The sequence below is a fragment of the Diadema setosum genome, chromosome 2 (genome assembly GCF_964275005.1).
Source record: "Diadema setosum chromosome 2, eeDiaSeto1, whole genome shotgun sequence".
Taxonomy (NCBI): domain Eukaryota; kingdom Metazoa; phylum Echinodermata; class Echinoidea; order Diadematoida; family Diadematidae; genus Diadema; species Diadema setosum.
The window spans coordinates 21,568,747-21,586,586 of record NC_092686.1 but is presented as its reverse complement, the minus strand read 5'-3'; the positions used below and the strand labels follow the sequence as shown (position 1 = coordinate 21,586,586).

General features: G+C 38.8%; 1 protein-coding gene across 1 annotated transcript in view; it reads right to left on the bottom strand.

The window, feature by feature from the left end:
* Positions 1-597: 597 nt before the first annotated feature.
* The window catches only part of LOC140240745 (uncharacterized), a 72,026-nt gene continuing 54,783 nt past the window's right edge, over positions 598-17,840 (bottom strand). Inside the window, exons 4-5 of the mRNA XM_072320514.1 lie at positions 4,661-4,881; positions 598-1,597 (exon numbers count right to left, since the gene is read on the bottom strand). Of these exons, the coding sequence (XP_072176615.1) occupies positions 902-1,597; positions 4,661-4,881 (917 nt within the window). The 3' untranslated portion in view covers positions 598-901. The remainder of the gene's footprint in view (positions 1,598-4,660; positions 4,882-17,840) is intronic.

The following is a 17,840-nucleotide window of genomic DNA, read 5'->3' as shown; positions in this document are numbered from 1 at the left end:
ATGTACAGCCCTACATGTCTTGTGCGTTCGTCATAAAAGTTTACAAAGGTATTATAAAGCACAATACAATGAATTTCTAGACATTTTGGATATTCAAAATAGCAACAGCCTATCTCCAAATGCTCATCCAAACCCTTCCCTCCTTAAAAAACAAATAAACAAACAAACAAACAAACAAACAAACGACAAACAAAGAAGGGGTAATTTTCATAAGCAAAAGGTATTCAGCTGGCTGTGGTAGATATCCTGCAGATTTGGCGATGCACAACACTGTATTTTTATTCTCAGCCATCTTACATGACATATGAGTTAATCAGTACACACTAAAATGGAATGAAATAGAATAACATGCATGAGGAATGCATCATTTGTCCCTGACCACTTGTGCAAGAAAAGAATTCACATCAAGTGCTTTTATATCCATCCTTCTTTATATTCATCCAGAACACACACAAAAAGTATCAACCTATTCAGGACGATCTGATTTCTCTGGCTGACTATCTAATACTATCATGTAGCTATGAAGCTATCACTTGTTCATATCATGTTAGTAAAGGATAGAAGAATGTCACACTTTGTAGTTCTCCAGCAGCATTCCTTTTATTGTGGAATGAAAGGAGGGAATTAAAGTAGAAATAACTCTAAGACATCACTGGTTTAAAACATGTGATATATATTCAATATACAAGTCCAAAGCCGTTTACATGTGTGCAATAAGAAAAGACATACCACTCATATCCCATGTGGTAAATGGATATATCATGTCACTCTCAAACGGGAAATCTTTAGTTTCAGTACTAGCAGCACAGTCAATTCTGTAATACAGTACAATTTATCAAGATAGAAATTTGTAATCAGCTGACAATTGTTATTGTGACCACTATTGCAAGATTTGTCTTTCTCATAGTAAAATCAACTCAGAGCTGACAAGGAGGTGATCTGACGGATTAAGTTCCTCGGGGAGGACATCTTCTATGAGATGCAGGGCTTCCAGAAACCAAGTTCTCGATAAGATGGACAGCACTAGTAGTCCCAACAAACTGACTGTAAGGTTGACGAGAGCCAGGTTGCGGCAGGATGAAGCTACAGTGCGGAGGCAGGAGGCGAAGTGCAGATGACGTAGGTGCCTCCATGACGGGGCCAGGGGGAGAAGGGGACAAGTTCGGGTCATGCTGGAGCCCTGACGGCCGAGGGTGCTGCCTCGAATCATGGCCAGTACTATCTGCACCAGTGCCAGCAGAAGCTGAAGGCAGAAGAAGGCAAAGATCGCTCGCGCAAAGAGGTAACGCCGATATGATCCTACACTGCACTCCCTGCAGTTTGGCACAGAGCAAAAGTTTCTGTTGCCCCCAGCAACGCACACACCACAGCGGCAGGATCCATGGGGGCCGCAGTCGTACCCACAGTCTCCGCCCACTCCGCCGTAGTAAGTCCGCCGCGCGGCCTCGATTACTGCAGCTCGACGAGCAAGAATGACTTGTCTTTTGTAGTTCACTGCATACTCCTCCCCCCAACCTCTCAGTTTGGTCCAGACGACACGGAAGTAGCGATTGCTGACCAAAATCCTGTCTGGTCTGCTCACAAAACCCGGTGAAGGCTGCCAAGAGAGAAAGTCGAGGCAGACAGAAACAGACAATATTAATCTACAAACCAATAGGTTACTGCATTTTTAAAGGGACTGTACAGTTCTGGTTGAGGTGAGGATTTAGCTTTTAATGTTTTGTAAGATATTCAGGAATCACTCTATGAGATGTCATAGAGTATGCAATTCTAAGGGGTATCAAAAGTTAATTTTATGAAAATCGGTTTTGAAGTGGCTCAGATATCCAAAAACAAGGTGAAACAAAGAGATCCTAATAAAAGGCGTGGCCTGTAGTCTTTTATTATTATCACTTTTTTGGATATCTCAGCCATTTGAAAACCAATTTTCATCAAATAAACGTTGAATCCTTCTTAAAATCACATGCTCTTTCATATTTCATAAGAGGATACTCATTATCTCACTTAGTAATGTTATGAACCTGAATCCCCACCTCAACCAGTACTGTACAGTTCCTTTAATGTGTTTCTTTCTTTAGAGAACTTTTCTTCTTTCACTGTTTCATCAATATCATTTTTTGCTACATGATGCAACCACTGAAACTCTGTTTGAATGGGCAATTAAAACTAATAAGTTACATAATGAATGACAATCGATTCACATACTTTTGTGACTAATGTGAGGTATATGACGTCTGTGCCCGTTCATGATAATGGTATTTTCAGATCAGCTACTGACTTAAATGGCCAGCTGGCTCTCTGTTTAGAAATGACTTGTTACAGTAAAAACTGTTTCACGAGGGAAACCGAAGAACATTTGGATAACAAATCCTTTGCTATTACCTCATCAAAGGTAAAGTTTTTACATACTTATGAGTTTCCCTCTACATCATCAGCCAATGTAGACGACTATGACTAGACAAACTTAGCACAATGAGAATTGTCTTGTCTGATTTTTTTTTTGAAGGTAGCATCAGGCAAGAGAAATGCTTGTTTGGAAGTTGACAAGCTATCATTTTGTTGAAATACTGACTAAAAATTGATCACATCCCAGTTATTCCTTAGCACAGCACAGCATTATGATGCCATGAACAGATAAGCAAATATGGCAACACACACACTGTCGGCACAAACAAGTAAATCAATGTTGCCATTTCCAGTGATGATTCCCAAGTGGGCGATTTGAGGTGATTCACTGGTACCACTCCCCATACATCAAACAGGAACAACTTGTCACTGTCATTCATGATCAAGATGAGAGTCCATCATATGGCAGAAATCTAAACACACAGACACAAACAGACAGACACACAGAAAGACATATGGGCACACACAGACACACAGACACATACACAAAAATTCCTTCCCCCTGGGTGTGCAGACAACATCACTCTGGGGGCACACACTTCAAATTCTTCAAAACATACAATTCATTTTTGCCAGTCATGACTGAAATTCTCTCTCTTTCAAAAAAGAACAAGCTTGACTGCAGCGATGAGCCTGTCATATCTAGGAGCATTCAGATGACAGGAGGGGCAGATCTCCCATCCTAATCACAAAATGGTGAATGTTGATGAAACGTGACATCCCTGGATATGGACACGAGGAATACATCAGGTTACTACTCCAGGGTTATTTCAGATACATAAAGGGCTTTCAGCAGCTGTTCTGTGATTGCATAGCAACCAATAACTTTTCATAATCAACACATCATACATCAGCACTGCCCGCTGTTGCATACTGGGGAAATACTGTCTCACATACACAGCAAACTTACAGGTACAGATTATTTTAGACAGCAAAGCACCCTAATTCAAGTGAATAAATGGATCAATGGACTTTGTCCATGGGTATGATTGTGAGTATTAAGTGGGAATTAATCCAATGAAGACATTTTGATAGATTAATGGAGGCATGACAGAAAGAAGAACAGAGGCCAGTAATCCCATTACAGGGGAAAGTAAGATCACACAGACAAATTAAAAAGAGCCAGAAAGTTCCAGTGGTCGAGAGTAAAAGACATGGGTCCATCCCTCCCCATTTTACATCGTCTTCACGAGACAGCTTGGAAACTGTTTCATAACTGAGGAGGTGACAAAACATCCTCATTCAGGCTGGCCCTTCTCCCAGGGACCCCCCTCACATGAGGGAGAAATATTGACTGGAGAAGGAAGCGGATGAAAACAGAGTGAAAAAAGTTGGGGCTTTGACATTCAAAAGTGACAGATAAGAGTGGGGGGCATTACGAATGACCCTAATTAGGAGTCTAGACAATAGAATCTGGAGAATCTTTCTGGGTATGATGGCTAAAGTTAGATAGTGGAGTAATCTTCCGAAATGGGATTTAAATGCCAGACAACTAGGGGATTTGGAGGAAATGGAAAGCAGGGTGGATAACTCTGGACTCCATCTTGCCAACGAGATGATGATGGTGATAATAGCACAGAGATGATCGAGAAAAGAGCCACTCTTAATTGGTGGAGGAGTTTCCTCCCCGTGTTTTGCCACGAGAAGAGAGACTCCTTGTGTTTTCCAAGTAGAGGAGAAAAACGGGAGGGACAGGCACAACAGGGGTGAACGCCATCTGACCCCGGACCAAGAAAAGGATGAAGAAAAGGAAGGAGTAGAAACAAATTGGAGCAAGTGTCAAAATCAGAGTGTGGTAAAGGAAGAGAAGGTAAGTAAAGATCTCATCAATAGCTAAAATGAAATGCTTTTGTCATTCAATGTAATGAGAGAAAAAGAAGAATCAAAGAAGAGGGGAAAGAGGAGGGGATGGGGGGTGGGGTGGGACTTGATGATCAGCTGAACTTCAAAACCAATCCAAGTTTAATGCAGCTTGCCTGTAGTGATGATGCACTACCTGCATGGCATATACACACAATATAATTACAAACTCATTTTAAGGGATGATGTTAAGATGACTGAATTCAGTGTCTTTATCCTCAGTAGCCCTGCCCTAATGTCCCCTGAGGGACCAGATTCACCTTTTGAATAAGTCCGTGTTCTCTACCCATAAGAATGATACCTGCCAAATTTGATATGAAGGAATTTGGGCAAACAGGAGAACAGAGAGAACTGAGCAGGGGAAAATGACTGTATAAGAGGTGGGTGCCCTTACCATATTGCTGAATGTGAATCCATCCAGGCCATAGTTGGCCACCTTCCAAGCATCGTCGTAGGCAGTCAGCTCAGACTCCACAGTAGGGTTCTTGGACTTGGCATACTTTGGACACTTGTTCTGGGTGGAGAAGTAGCCCAGGTGGAAACCCTCCAGTGGACCCTCATAGTCCACATAAGTGTTGAAGTCACCCAGGATTAAGGAATACTTGGGTTTCTTGTCTGCAAATCACAAAGATACAGATACCACAAATAAAAGGGGGAAATGTATATAAGTTAAACATCACTCTACAGCCCAAATGATAATGAATTCATGCTAATTAAACTCATGAACTATAAACCGTTTTGCTGTGACATATCTGTAATGGTATATCAACATTTTCAAGGGTTCTTGACTAACACTAGCCCCTACGGATTATCATTTTTGTCATTTCAAGTGGATGATTCAAGTTCGGTGCTAAAGCTAGTAAAACCGAACTTGAAATCACGTCGGTGTTGGGAGTTGACCTCAAAATTATGATGTATTTCCGGTTGCTGGTACTGGGCTCAGTGTTGAATGTTGTCTGCTGAACCGAGTTTCACCGTTTGTGTTAGCGATTTACGTGCTTTTTCGCCATTGACTAACACTAGCCCCTATGGATTATCATTTTTGTCATTTCAAGTTCGGTGCTGGTGTTAGTGTTGCCGTGCAAGACCCGCATTGATATTTGTTTCACGTGCAAAGTCTACGCTAATGCAGTGCTCACCCACGTAACCATAAACAAACACTCTAGACATGGCCACATAAATCTGAGCCTGGGAGCAAAAAAAAGATAGTCATATTTTGGGAAATGGATGAAATTTGTGGTATTTTAATCCGTCTTCCTCACTATGTGTCTAAAACTAAGCAGTTTTGGCTACATCATTTGATATTTGACTGTAATCACGCGCAATTACTTTTTTCGTTGTGCAATTCCTGCAGACATCGCGGTGCTGTGATCCCAACACCTAGTGCTGGTGATCGATAATTTTGCTTTGTATCCCTTCGTTAATCTGACCATCAGTGTTGGAGCTCGATTTAAGGCTGTTATTTGGGAGCTAGCACTAGCACTAGCACTGAACTTGAAATCACCCATTGTCTCTGCTACCCTAATAAACTTTTGACCCTTTTTTAGACAAGCTTTCACCTGCCATATTCAACTATATGAAAACCTCCACCACCCTGTAGAATCTATGAACACAATACACACGTTTTAGCAAAACATGTTTAAAGAAAAAGCAAATCCAAATTTGATAACCATTAATGTTTGCACCTAAGTGCTGGCTAGCACCATCAGCTTAAATTCCCTGAAACAATATGGATGACTAGGTAAGTGCTGTAAGTCAATCAAATTCCAGGAAACAAGGTAAATAGCAGCTCTTCCTGGCAAGAACCCGTCAAGAGAGCAAAAGCAGTGAGAAGATGAGACAGAGAGAGAATGGGGGAACACATGTATCTTCTCACAACATGCCTTTCTCTCATCCAACCTTGAGGGGGTAAACCAATTACTCCACTGATTGCAAAGAAGCATGTCAAGACAGATGCTATTGTCGCTTTAGTCGAAATTCTATGGCAATGACATTTGTGTGTTCTCTCATATTCACAGATAGGATGTGCCATTTTTGTCCCGTCTTCGCCATTAGGAAAAAAAAAGTGGTGGAGGGTATGGTGGGGGTTCCTGGAGACAATGAACCCCTACTGAACTCCCCGTGTTTCCCTGGGGAAGTGGGTCTGCAGACAGACCCATCCATCCCAAATTAGAGTCAATGCATCACCGTGCCATACTATATCTTCCTGTGTAATCTCCAGCAAACTGTCGCCCAATAATGCCGGGGAAAAACAAAAGCTTTCCAAACGCAGAAACTTGGGCTCTAAAACATGGAAGCAAATATTACAGAATGCAGCTCAAAGTATGGAGTGAGGAACAATTACAGAGAAAGGCTCTCAAAGAAAATGAAGAGGACATTGACACTGCACGATGCCACACATTAAAATAACCACAAATGGAAAAATGCAGAGTTGGAATAAACTACAAAAGAGCAACTTAAGTGAACAGGCAGGTTTGTTGTATAGGTATCAAAGTTTGCTCTCAAATCAATATCTAAGAGTTACAAGAGGTAAAATAAGAACTTTGACTTGGTAAACGGGCAGAGATGTTTTTGTGCTTCTAATTCACAATCACAACCCTGCATTACAGATACTGTAAAAAGTCACACACACAAATTTTCTAGTAAGCGATTTAGGTCAACTCAGCTGATTCGGGGTTTGGAAGTGTGGTGTGTGTGTGTGTGTTCTTTTTTTCTGGGGGGGGGGGGCAGAGTTACCCTTGATTTAATAGACATTTGGAAGTGTAGCAATATATATGGGTAGTTTACAGTGATAAACCTCTTTTTGATGATTTTTTTTATTAAAAAAATTAAATCCTTCCCTGTATTTTGATGTCTTTTCTTCTCTTGGACTCATTTTTTTTTTCTTCCACTGTGTAATTTACAATCTTAATAATGGAGATATGTGTAATAACAATGGGTTTAAAAGCTTTCATGGAGTTCTCTTTCTCTCATGATATATTCATAAGCTCTTTCCAGCTCTCTCTTTCTTTCTCTCTCTCTCCATTACATATCTGAGTTACATAAAGATACAGACAGAATAGAGGATTCCACATATATTAGATAGATTCTACATAGATCTGTACATACTGGATGTACTCATAGTAGTACATAAAACATATTATTATGATATGTTTATGGGCAATTCCACGGTAACTGACGTTACACGTAAGGATTTTCATGAAATTGTTTACCTTGTAGTTTTGTGAATGAAAGCACCTTGGGCTTGCAATTAGCATTGATGAATAAGTTCATGAGAATGAAGAAATGGGTGGAAAGTTTTTCTCTCAAACTGCATTTCTTATCACATAGCAAGTGAAAATGTGTCGGTAACTGACGTTACCGAAAAAGGACATGGGAAATTGTGGTGTAGATGAAAATGGAAATATCTCATGTCCCTGACTTTTAGCCTTTATGTGTTTAATATGGCAATACACCTAGGTTCTTAGGAACAGGTGTGCAAAATAATGTGCACTTTAGATATTTCCTTTTAGCACCACGCCATTTTCAGTGAAGGCATGACGGTAACTGACGTTACGTAACTGACGTTACGCTTACATTTGCCATAGGGTTTACACATGCAAAATCATGATTGGGAATAGCTATGTGATATTTCATAATTCTGACCATTCAGAATGATTTGGTTGATATGGAGTCATACCTTGGTTTATCAGTCATAAATACACAATGAAATGAAACAGTAGTCCATTTTCTTTGTGTTCTATGAAAACTTAAAGGTAAACATGTCAGTAACTGACGTTACGTAACTGACGTTACACATACTTTGCTGTGGGGTTTACAGAGAACAAATTTATTTAACAGGTTATTATACTGCTGCAATGTACCAGTGACAATCCCAGGCAACTACAGCAACAAATTAAAACAAAATCTAAAGACACAAATAATATTGGGTGGGCCCTTATAGGGGGCACCCCCCCCCCCCCCATGCCATAGCACAGTTGGGCAAAAATAATGTAAATGCACAAGAGGATATTTCTTGACATTTGTCTGAAGATTTAACTTTTATTCAACATTTATGATTACACAGAGCCATTAATAGATTAAGCGGTTCCAAGTATAAATATATGTGGCTAAGGGCTTTTTTGTTTGTTTGTTTGTTTGTCTTTTAATGAACAGGAAAGTTTTTATCTACAAATTGTACATAGAGTGCTCCACCCATAATACCTTGTAGTACTACACAAAACATGGATATTTTTGTGTTTGAAAAAAATATCAAAATATCTTCCAGGTCATGGGGAAAAAAAACATGTATCAACTCATAAATATGCATAAATATGTATGAAATCTATTGTGATATATTTCTCCTTCTTTTCTTTATTTTACTCCTGATGATCTCCATCATCAATTGATTTAAATGAAAAGTGTCACACTTTTAATATTTCTCTGTGAAGAAGAAAAATAAATGCTTTTTTGGTCAAAAGAGCATTATTGTTTTATTCCTAGCTTGAAGTAATTTAACTGTTTTGCTTTTCCTTTTCACTGATATATCACGGCTTGCAAATACATCTGAGATACCAAGAAATCGGACTTTGCAACGAAAGAATACTAAAATCAATATAAAAGACTCTTCCTGTTCATAATTATCATGTGTTGTATTACAAAATGTCCCTGCATGAATAGAATAAAGTAATCAACAAATACACACTGTATGAACAATATTTTTTAAACCCTATAGAATCCTCTCTCACTTTGAGCAACATCAGTGAGTTTCAAACAATAATGAGTACATGCCTTACGTACCATAATGCAAGATGAGCCATGTTAACTACACCACACATTTAAGTGCAAGAGAAGAAATATCTGTTTGTGCATTTGCCTTGAGGTAGAAACTTGACTAAGCTTCCTGAAAAAAAAAGAAAAATGCCAGCAAAAGCAAACATTGGTGAAGATTGTTAAACTGTTGGTATACAGCTGTGCAGAAGTTTGTTTGTTTGTTGTTGTTTTTTTTTGTAGAAAATGTGGTTAACATGCAATCATGTCAGTGATTAGGCCTACAAACTTTGGTAGCTTTATCATCCCGTAGGACTGGGAATGTACTAATTTGAGTGCGTACACTGCATGTGGCAAACTAAACTTCCAGATGATTTAACCTTAAACTTGTGCTGAATCAAAAATCGAAAGCTCAAGCCCCCCCCCCAAAAAAAAGATAATCATGGTAAATGAATGAATAAATGAATTTAGAAATAAAATAAAATAAAAAAAAAATATCCATGGACATACCATGGTAATGACATCATTTCCTATGAAAGGGATTGCTGCTCTTTGTTGTAAGTTGACTTCCCAGATGTATTGAAATGGCCAAAAGTCAAAAAATTTGCCTCAGTTATAATAACTGTCATGGTAACTGACGTTACATACTCGTGTATGACGTTTCGGTAACTGACGTTACACATTTTGTAGTGTTCATTTTGGCTCTCCAGTATGCCAAGTATCCTTATTTCTGGTATTAAAATAAAGGCATATTGGCATACATTAGAAATCCCAAGTTACATGATACAGCTCACTTCCTTTGATGAATTAACTTAAAAATTCCTTGTTTTTGGTAACTGACGTTACATCCATCATTATCAAAGTAATTAACAGTTTTTATCAAATTCTTTAAAGCTACCAGCTTTTTTTTCTATCGTGTGGTAAAAGACTTCTCTGGTAACTGCATGCATATGAAAGATTGTTGTTTAGGGTACTAATAAAGTGGATATACAGAGAGTAAGTTATGCGACAATACACTCTTTTCACCATTGAGTTATAGGCATATTTTGGCAGCCATTTTGAAAATCAAAATGGCCGCTTTTATTGAAAATCATAATGATTCTTAAAACTTCAACTCAAGTACTGTCTGAAAATGTATGGGGTTTGAAACAAATATCATTTTGAATTTTTGGCACCTGTGTCCTAGTTACCGTGGAATTGCCCTTATAAACATTTCCTTGCACAACTACAATAACTGTAGGTTCTGATAGCCTTGCATATAGTGTATATATGCCACATATTTAGTGAGTCTAATTTTTCACGAATTGGGACTTCCCGACAATTTTGCGAGAGGTTAACTTCGTGATTGTGGAGTACAGTACTGATGAGAGAAGTGTGTGTGTGTACGTCACATTCATGTCGGGATAAGTTAATATTTTCGCGTGATTTTAAATCTGCGAATGGTACCTAACTCTTGAAATTTGTGAAAATAAAAACCTCACAATATATTGGCATATTCAGTATTCACCGAGAAAGTAGATAAAGTCATGCCCACTAACAACTTAAAATAATGGAAAGTTTGTTTAAACTGAGGACACTATCCTAAGTCCACACCATGTTATGCATCCCTGTCATCTGACTGACAATGGTTCCATATCTTCAGTAGATAGCTTTCAAGTCTTGGCCTTCCTGCCAGATAATACTAATTACTGGCAGTAAAATAAAACAGACTGCACAGAAGATGGCTTGTGGACAACTAGAAGGGTTATTCAAAGTCTGTTACAGAGTTTACAGCCTTTTTTATTCATAACAACAAGATAATTGCACCAACATACAGGATTTGGCAACTGGAGAATTGCAGTGATTCTCAATGGCAGTATGATATCAAATTGGTTCTTCAATCACACGATATACACACAAACATACAAACATATGAACACGTAACTTATTGAATTATGTGTGTGTGTGTACACACTCAATATATGTGAACTTGTATGTATGTATGTATGTACACGTATGTATGTATGTATGTATGTGTGTGTGTGTAAATGTCAGTGTGTATATGTGTCTACATGTTCAGATGGCATGTTATGGCCATAAATTGAATGCTAAAATGTGTCCTCTGTGGGTGTCATAATTCATCCTCCTATTCAAACTCTGCTGGCTGGTAGCTCAGTTAATTGGGGTCCGTGCCTTGAATTTGAAGCCCAGGACGTCCTGTCCATTTGGAGAACGTATCACTGGCTTCTATTATCCCCATTCGAGGACCCTGCTTTGTAATTTACACAGAACATCACGGCCGGCTTAGATAAACCACGGGACCTGACTTTTCCTTTCCATCTCGTCCCTGTTTGGGCATAAATCAAAACCTCCCACCATTTCCCCCCTGCCTGATGCAAGAATAACAAACATTAATTCCCGTTTTCTTGCTTCCATCGAAATCTGGGCAAACTGTGGTGCTGTTCACCGCCCTTTTCTCCCTCTCTCCTCCCATCTCTTGGATCTCCTCTCAAGGGACTGATGCCGCCGTCACTCGCCAAACAGATGCTGAAAAGAAAATTTGGCTCACAGTAACTTGCGGCAGTGATTCTTCAACATTACTTTCTGAAGGTTGTTATGATACACATGAGACACTTTCACGACCCATGTGGGTGCTTTTCTCCAGAAAGCTTGCCCACTCCTGCAATCCAGTAATGAAATTTTGAGAACTTTGGAGTAAGATGAGTTCTAAGAAAAGGGAGCCAATTTGCTACGACCTGTTTTTAGTGAGAATCAGCATTCTCTGGTGTGGTTACTATAGGTCCCTATATGACAGTCCAACAAATTTATTTGAGAAATGAAAGGCTGTATGTCTCAAATGATTGAGCACCTATACAAAAATAAACAAGCCTAATCTGCATTCAGGGAAGTACTTTATACCATATGTCCCCTAAAAACATTACAGTGGTAGCCTCTGCAATGACAACTTTCAAAATAATGAATCAATCCAAATACAATGTCAGGGTATGAAATTATAACTCTTTGCCCACATCTTACAGAAATCCCCATCTGATTTGCTGCAGTGGCCATTGTGTTCACAAATTCATATGCACTTCCAAGAGAATCCAAGTGCTAAACTTGGAAGAATCAGACCCATGACATGCTTTACAACAAATCCACATTTCTCAGTGAGCACTTAACCAAATTGAATGGGGTTTTCTGCAAAATAGAGCTAAGACATTATAAACATTATATTTTAAGACCCTGAAGTAGCATTGAGACAGTTTAATCGTACTGGGAGTTATCAATGTGAAAATCCAATTGTAATTTTTTGGGTGACATACTGTACTTGACATACTGTACTGCAAAAAACTGTTTGGCCGCGAATATAAGAGCGCATGAAAATATCGCTACCTGATCTTGATTGCAGCAGGTATTTACCTTTGTGCATTCAATCGTATACTTAAGTACAAGTGCATTAACCCATTGAAGACAATCCCGAGTATACTCGGGCAAGAGTCTATGGGAAATATGTGTTGTAGCAAAAATTAAACCGTCCTTGAAGGAAGTCGGGAGTGAACTGACAGGTATAAGTGCACACACAACAACCTCCATGTCAAATCACGAAGTCAACATCTCGCGAAAACGTCTGCGACCTCCTCATTCACAAACATATCTTTAAACAAAAACAACAGCTTCTAAAGTAGTCTTTGATATCACACAACTGCGGAGTAATGTTGGCAGCGCATCTGGAAACTAAAATAGAGGTTTAAGACTCCCTGCGCAGATGCCATTCTGAAATACGAAGTTCGGGATAGCAAGTGAATGGAAGAGTGAGGCTAAACTTCACTCAATCTTCTGCCTTGCCTGTCACAAATGTACCCTCCCCGACACTCCGAATCTACCCCCTTCTTCATCTGCTCCCAACCTTCACATCAGCCCATTAAATGCCCAATGGGTCGGGACAGCCTGCGGCAATTGTTACAATGTGAAGGGTCGGAGTTTGGACACTTGCACGCAATGAAGTACGACCTGATCTGCTCCTCTCTATCTAGGCCTCTTGCTGAGAAGAATGCAACAACACATCAAAAATTCCTCATGGGTATTTCCATCTTTGTCTGTCATACATTTTTTTTTTTTCAATACCAGGGTTCCTGCACCTCTTACAAAATTACATTCCACAACTTTTCCATGACTTCTCCATGGAAGATTTTAAAACTCCAACACCTTTTTTTTTCTTTTTTTTTCCTTTTTTGGAGGGGGGGGGGGTACAGTAACTTCATGAAAACCTATGTGGTTGGTGTTGGATAAATGGAAATCACTATTACATAAATAGTATCCTTGTAAAATGTCAGTGTGTATACCACACAAACACTCTCTGTGGCAGACGAGTTGGTCTGATTTTATTCAATGAAATATTTTCCTTAAAAACAAAATAATGTTGCAAAAAAGAAAATCACTAAAGGCAACAAATTATATAAAAATTGATTAATTTCCATTAATATTCCATGATATACTTTTTCCATGACTTTTCCAAGCCTAGAAAAGCATTTTTAAAATTCCCTGACTCTTCCGGGCTTTCCACAATTGCGGGAACCCAGCAAAACTTTGGAGCAGAGGATGATGATTTTTAGAATCTAATTCAATACAGATTCCTTACAGATCTAAAAAAAAAATGAATCATAAGATAAACAGGCTACCTGTGAGAACTTAATAATATTTAATGTAGATAAGAAACAAGTGCTGAGATAGGTTTATTCTTTTAGTATAGAGCCCTAAAGCTCACTAATCAAGCATGCATTCCAAATATGATAACCCTGTAGAAGCAAGAATATGTTTGAAGTTAAAACTGTGCAATATCATTCTGTTTTTGCTAGTGTACAAGCAAACAAGATTTTTATCTAAACTAAGTCATCCAATGGCCTTCACATATTCATGCACATGTGGACACACACACACACACACACACACACACACACAAATCCATCTGCAGTGGTGTCCAGTAGGTCTTGAGCATCAGATGGTGTGAAGATGTCTTAAAAACAGCACTGACGAGATATCTTTCCCCATTAAAATCAAGAACATGTCCTGCTGATTACCGGCCTACCTCAAACAACTGATTCACGGTCACTGCACAACATCAACATCACCAACTCTTTAAAGGACAAGTCCACCTTCATATACATGTGGATTGAGTGAATGCAACAATGATAGTAGAACACATCCGTGAAAGTTTGGGGAAAATCGGATAATCCATTCAAAAGTTATAAATTTTTAAAAAGATATCTGCACAGTCACTGCTGGATGAGAAGACTACAACAGTGTATGATGTCACATGCGTACAACGATATAAGGAAAATAAAATGAGAATTTCATAAAATTTTACTTTTTGAAAAAAAAAAGTGCACATTTCCTCGACTTGCCACTGACGCATGTTAGGGGTAATATTATTCCCCCTGCCTTCAGAAAGAGGCGAGTCAAGTGTTCTTTTATCATGCGAGAAAAGTGAAAATATGTTGAATTTTCTTTGTTTTCTTTATATCGTGGTACACATGTGACATCACAAGCTGTAGTAGTCTTCTCATCCAGCAGTGACGGAGCAGAAACTTCAAAAATTCATAACTTTTGAACGGATTCCCAGATTTTCCTCAAACTCTCACTGCTGTGTTCTACTAATATTGCTGCATTCACTCAATCCACATGTCTATAAAGGTGGACTTGTCCTTTAACAAGCACACCTACACATTCATACACTTACCCTGTCCTTCCTTTCTCCTCCTACTCTCAGTTTTCCTCTCCCCCCCCCCCCACCTCCCCTCTCCTCCCCCTTTCCCTTCCCCCTCCTCCCCACCTTCCCCCTCCCCCTCCCCCCTCCCCCCATAATCATTGTCAGCATTCCAAAACAGGCCAAAAAACAACAACAAACAAGGAATGTGACTGCTGTGCAATCAACTGTCATTTCCTTCCTGCATCTCACACAGTCACTACAGGAGTCATACACGTATATGACCCTTCATTTTGATATACTTTGGTGAGTTCATCGGCCTTGACCACTGACCAAGGATTGACCTTCAAGACCATCAGCGCAACGGAAATATTTTCCATTTCATTTCTATCCATTGCATCAAATACTGTAATCATCAGACTTATCTAACAGAATATACGGCGAGCAAATGCCATTTGAATTTTCACCCTTGTCATTTAAAGAAAGTATTACATAATATTCTAGATGAATGGTGAGGCTGGAAAGTTATAAAGGTAACAATTAAAGCACAATGACCTTCAACCTAGCAGTTTGACCTACTACCATTATCATGTTCATGCAAATTAGATGTTAACTTGTTTCTGACCCGTCCATAAACTAATATCATCACTAGACATTCCTAGCTGCAGGTATGGCTGAAAATAACTTTTACTGCAACAGTACAGTCACCAATTTTGAGAACAAAAGGAAAAGAATCAGGTAGATACATGCAGGTCAGTCGGTGAAGTGAACAAATACTAGAGAGGACATGTATGGCAGAGGAATACATAAGAATATGCTGTCAGGCAACGATTATTCATGGTAAAGTACTGTAAAACATGATATATTCGCGGCATGAAATTTTCGCGAATTGGAGCCGACGGCCTTTTTCGTGGCAAGAAATTTTCGCGAATTGCCTTTTGCGTTCAATGCATATAGTGTAGATAAGAAATTTCGCGTGCATTTTAATTTCGCGAATCTTGGCGCTCGTGAAATTCGCGAAATTAAAATGCACGCGAACATTTCTCGTTTTACAGTAACCTGTGACAGCATATACAGAAAGAAATTTTCATTAGGCTGGCTGCAGTAACAAAACAATACTGTATAAGTGGATAGTCTCTCGTGAGTAACTTTTTGGGCTCAGCCAGGTAAGGTGAATTTTGTGCATTTTTAATTCTGTGGAATCAAGAAATTATTGCTGGAACATATGGTAAGCAAAATTATTCATATGCTTAACACTATTTTTTTGGTTGGGTGAACTATGTGAAAATTTTTACACTGTGAAAATTTTCACTTTTACAGTACCTAAGCCTGTTCAATATATATCCCACCATACATATATTGCACTGTGCCCAAACAAAAATGTTTAAACATCATCTGTTATCATTTTATGACAATTCGATATTTGAGATTGTTTTGTCTTGATTTGGCTTGCGTTCTTGTTTCAGAAATAAAGGTGAACAGAACTCAAAATATTTCAAAAGTTGATTACTACCTTGCCTTACAGTATTACCTTGTGAGAGTCCTTAGGGTGATGAAACCTTAGAAATCATGCATCCGTCTCAGCAAGGTTTTTCCCCTATTTTTGTCCAGTAGATGTTAGTTACCACAGCAACACACCATAAGCCACAAAATGTTTCATGCACATCACATCCATACCTCAAGGACAAAATGTGTCCTAAATTTCATTTCAACTTGAGTTTTGCAATAAACACTGAAAGTTGCTCAAGCAGCGTCATTTCCTGATTTTTTTTTTCTGTTGTCATACTGCGCTGTAACCATGTCAACGCACTTGCTAAACACTACTTTTGCCGTGTCTTGCACATCTTCATATCAAAGCCAACCAATGTGCTAATATCAATTTGATTCAGCCAAAAAACTGAGAGAGAAGTTTACTTTGGCAAGGTATTGCACTTTACCAACCCAATGTACCAATGTATATCCTTATCCAGACATCCCTCATCCCTATATCTTATGTATAATTATTATACTTATCCTACTTGTATTGTACCCTCCAAATTTTGTCTGGAAGGTATGTAATGGTTTTAATCAATTCTGATGCTACAAAATGAATGGGTTGAATTTCAACAAGAAAAACAAACAAACTAGGACATCAGGAAGTGACAAAAATTTCCAGATAAAAATCACAAAGTGTGATACATGCAGAAAATAAATTTAGATGATAATGCTTATTTTTCCTGACTCTTGTTACAGGATGTAGATGTCAACACAGCCTTGGCATAGAAAAACATTCACCATCTTGATCTTACATCACAGCCTGCTCCTGGGGTCCGTTTTATGAAGTCATCACATTAAACGTCTTTACACAAATCTCAGAAATGGCCAAAGTCACTATGTATCTATGACAGAATTTCAAGGAGACATAATTTTAAGGAATGACAGAACTTCAAGGACAAGTCAAATCCATTTCATGAAGTCTCTCACAAGTGTGTCTTATGAGTGAAAAGTCTCTCAAAAGACTTTCAGGAAATGGACCCCTAGTATTGCCATTATATCATGAAAAAGTTGCCAAAGGAAATGCTGATGGCTTTGTCTGTGATCTGAAAGTGACTTTGAGGAGCAAATGATGGTGTGTTCATTCCCTTCTCCTCTCTCTCTCTCTCTCTCCCTCTGTCATTTATCATCTGTCATTCTCACTCAAATTAGTCCAGACACACACACACACACACCATACACTTTAATCACCTGTCTTCAAGTTCCCAGAGTTCTTCACACTGAAAAAATCACCCCCTTCAAGCAGGAGTCAGTAATGTCTACGCTGTAGCAGTATAAACACTAGTAGGCTATAGCAGTATAACCACTAATCTTGTTACCACAGTAAAGCTTTCACTCTCATTCATATCACATTTGTGTTTTTCTGATGAGTACCTGGTAGAATATCTTGATTAGGAGTTCCAGCTAAGTAGCACAGTCTATTTCCACCCTAGGAACCACAAGCAGAGTATATGCACAGAAAATTGCACAGTTTAATTTTCACATGACCGGACAAAGTCACAAGTATTCCTGGCAAAGTGAAAGAATTGTCACGATTATTTTCAGTTGTCACAGACACGCAAGAAGACATGCAAGGAGACAGCTTATGACATTGCCGACAGTTCAGAAG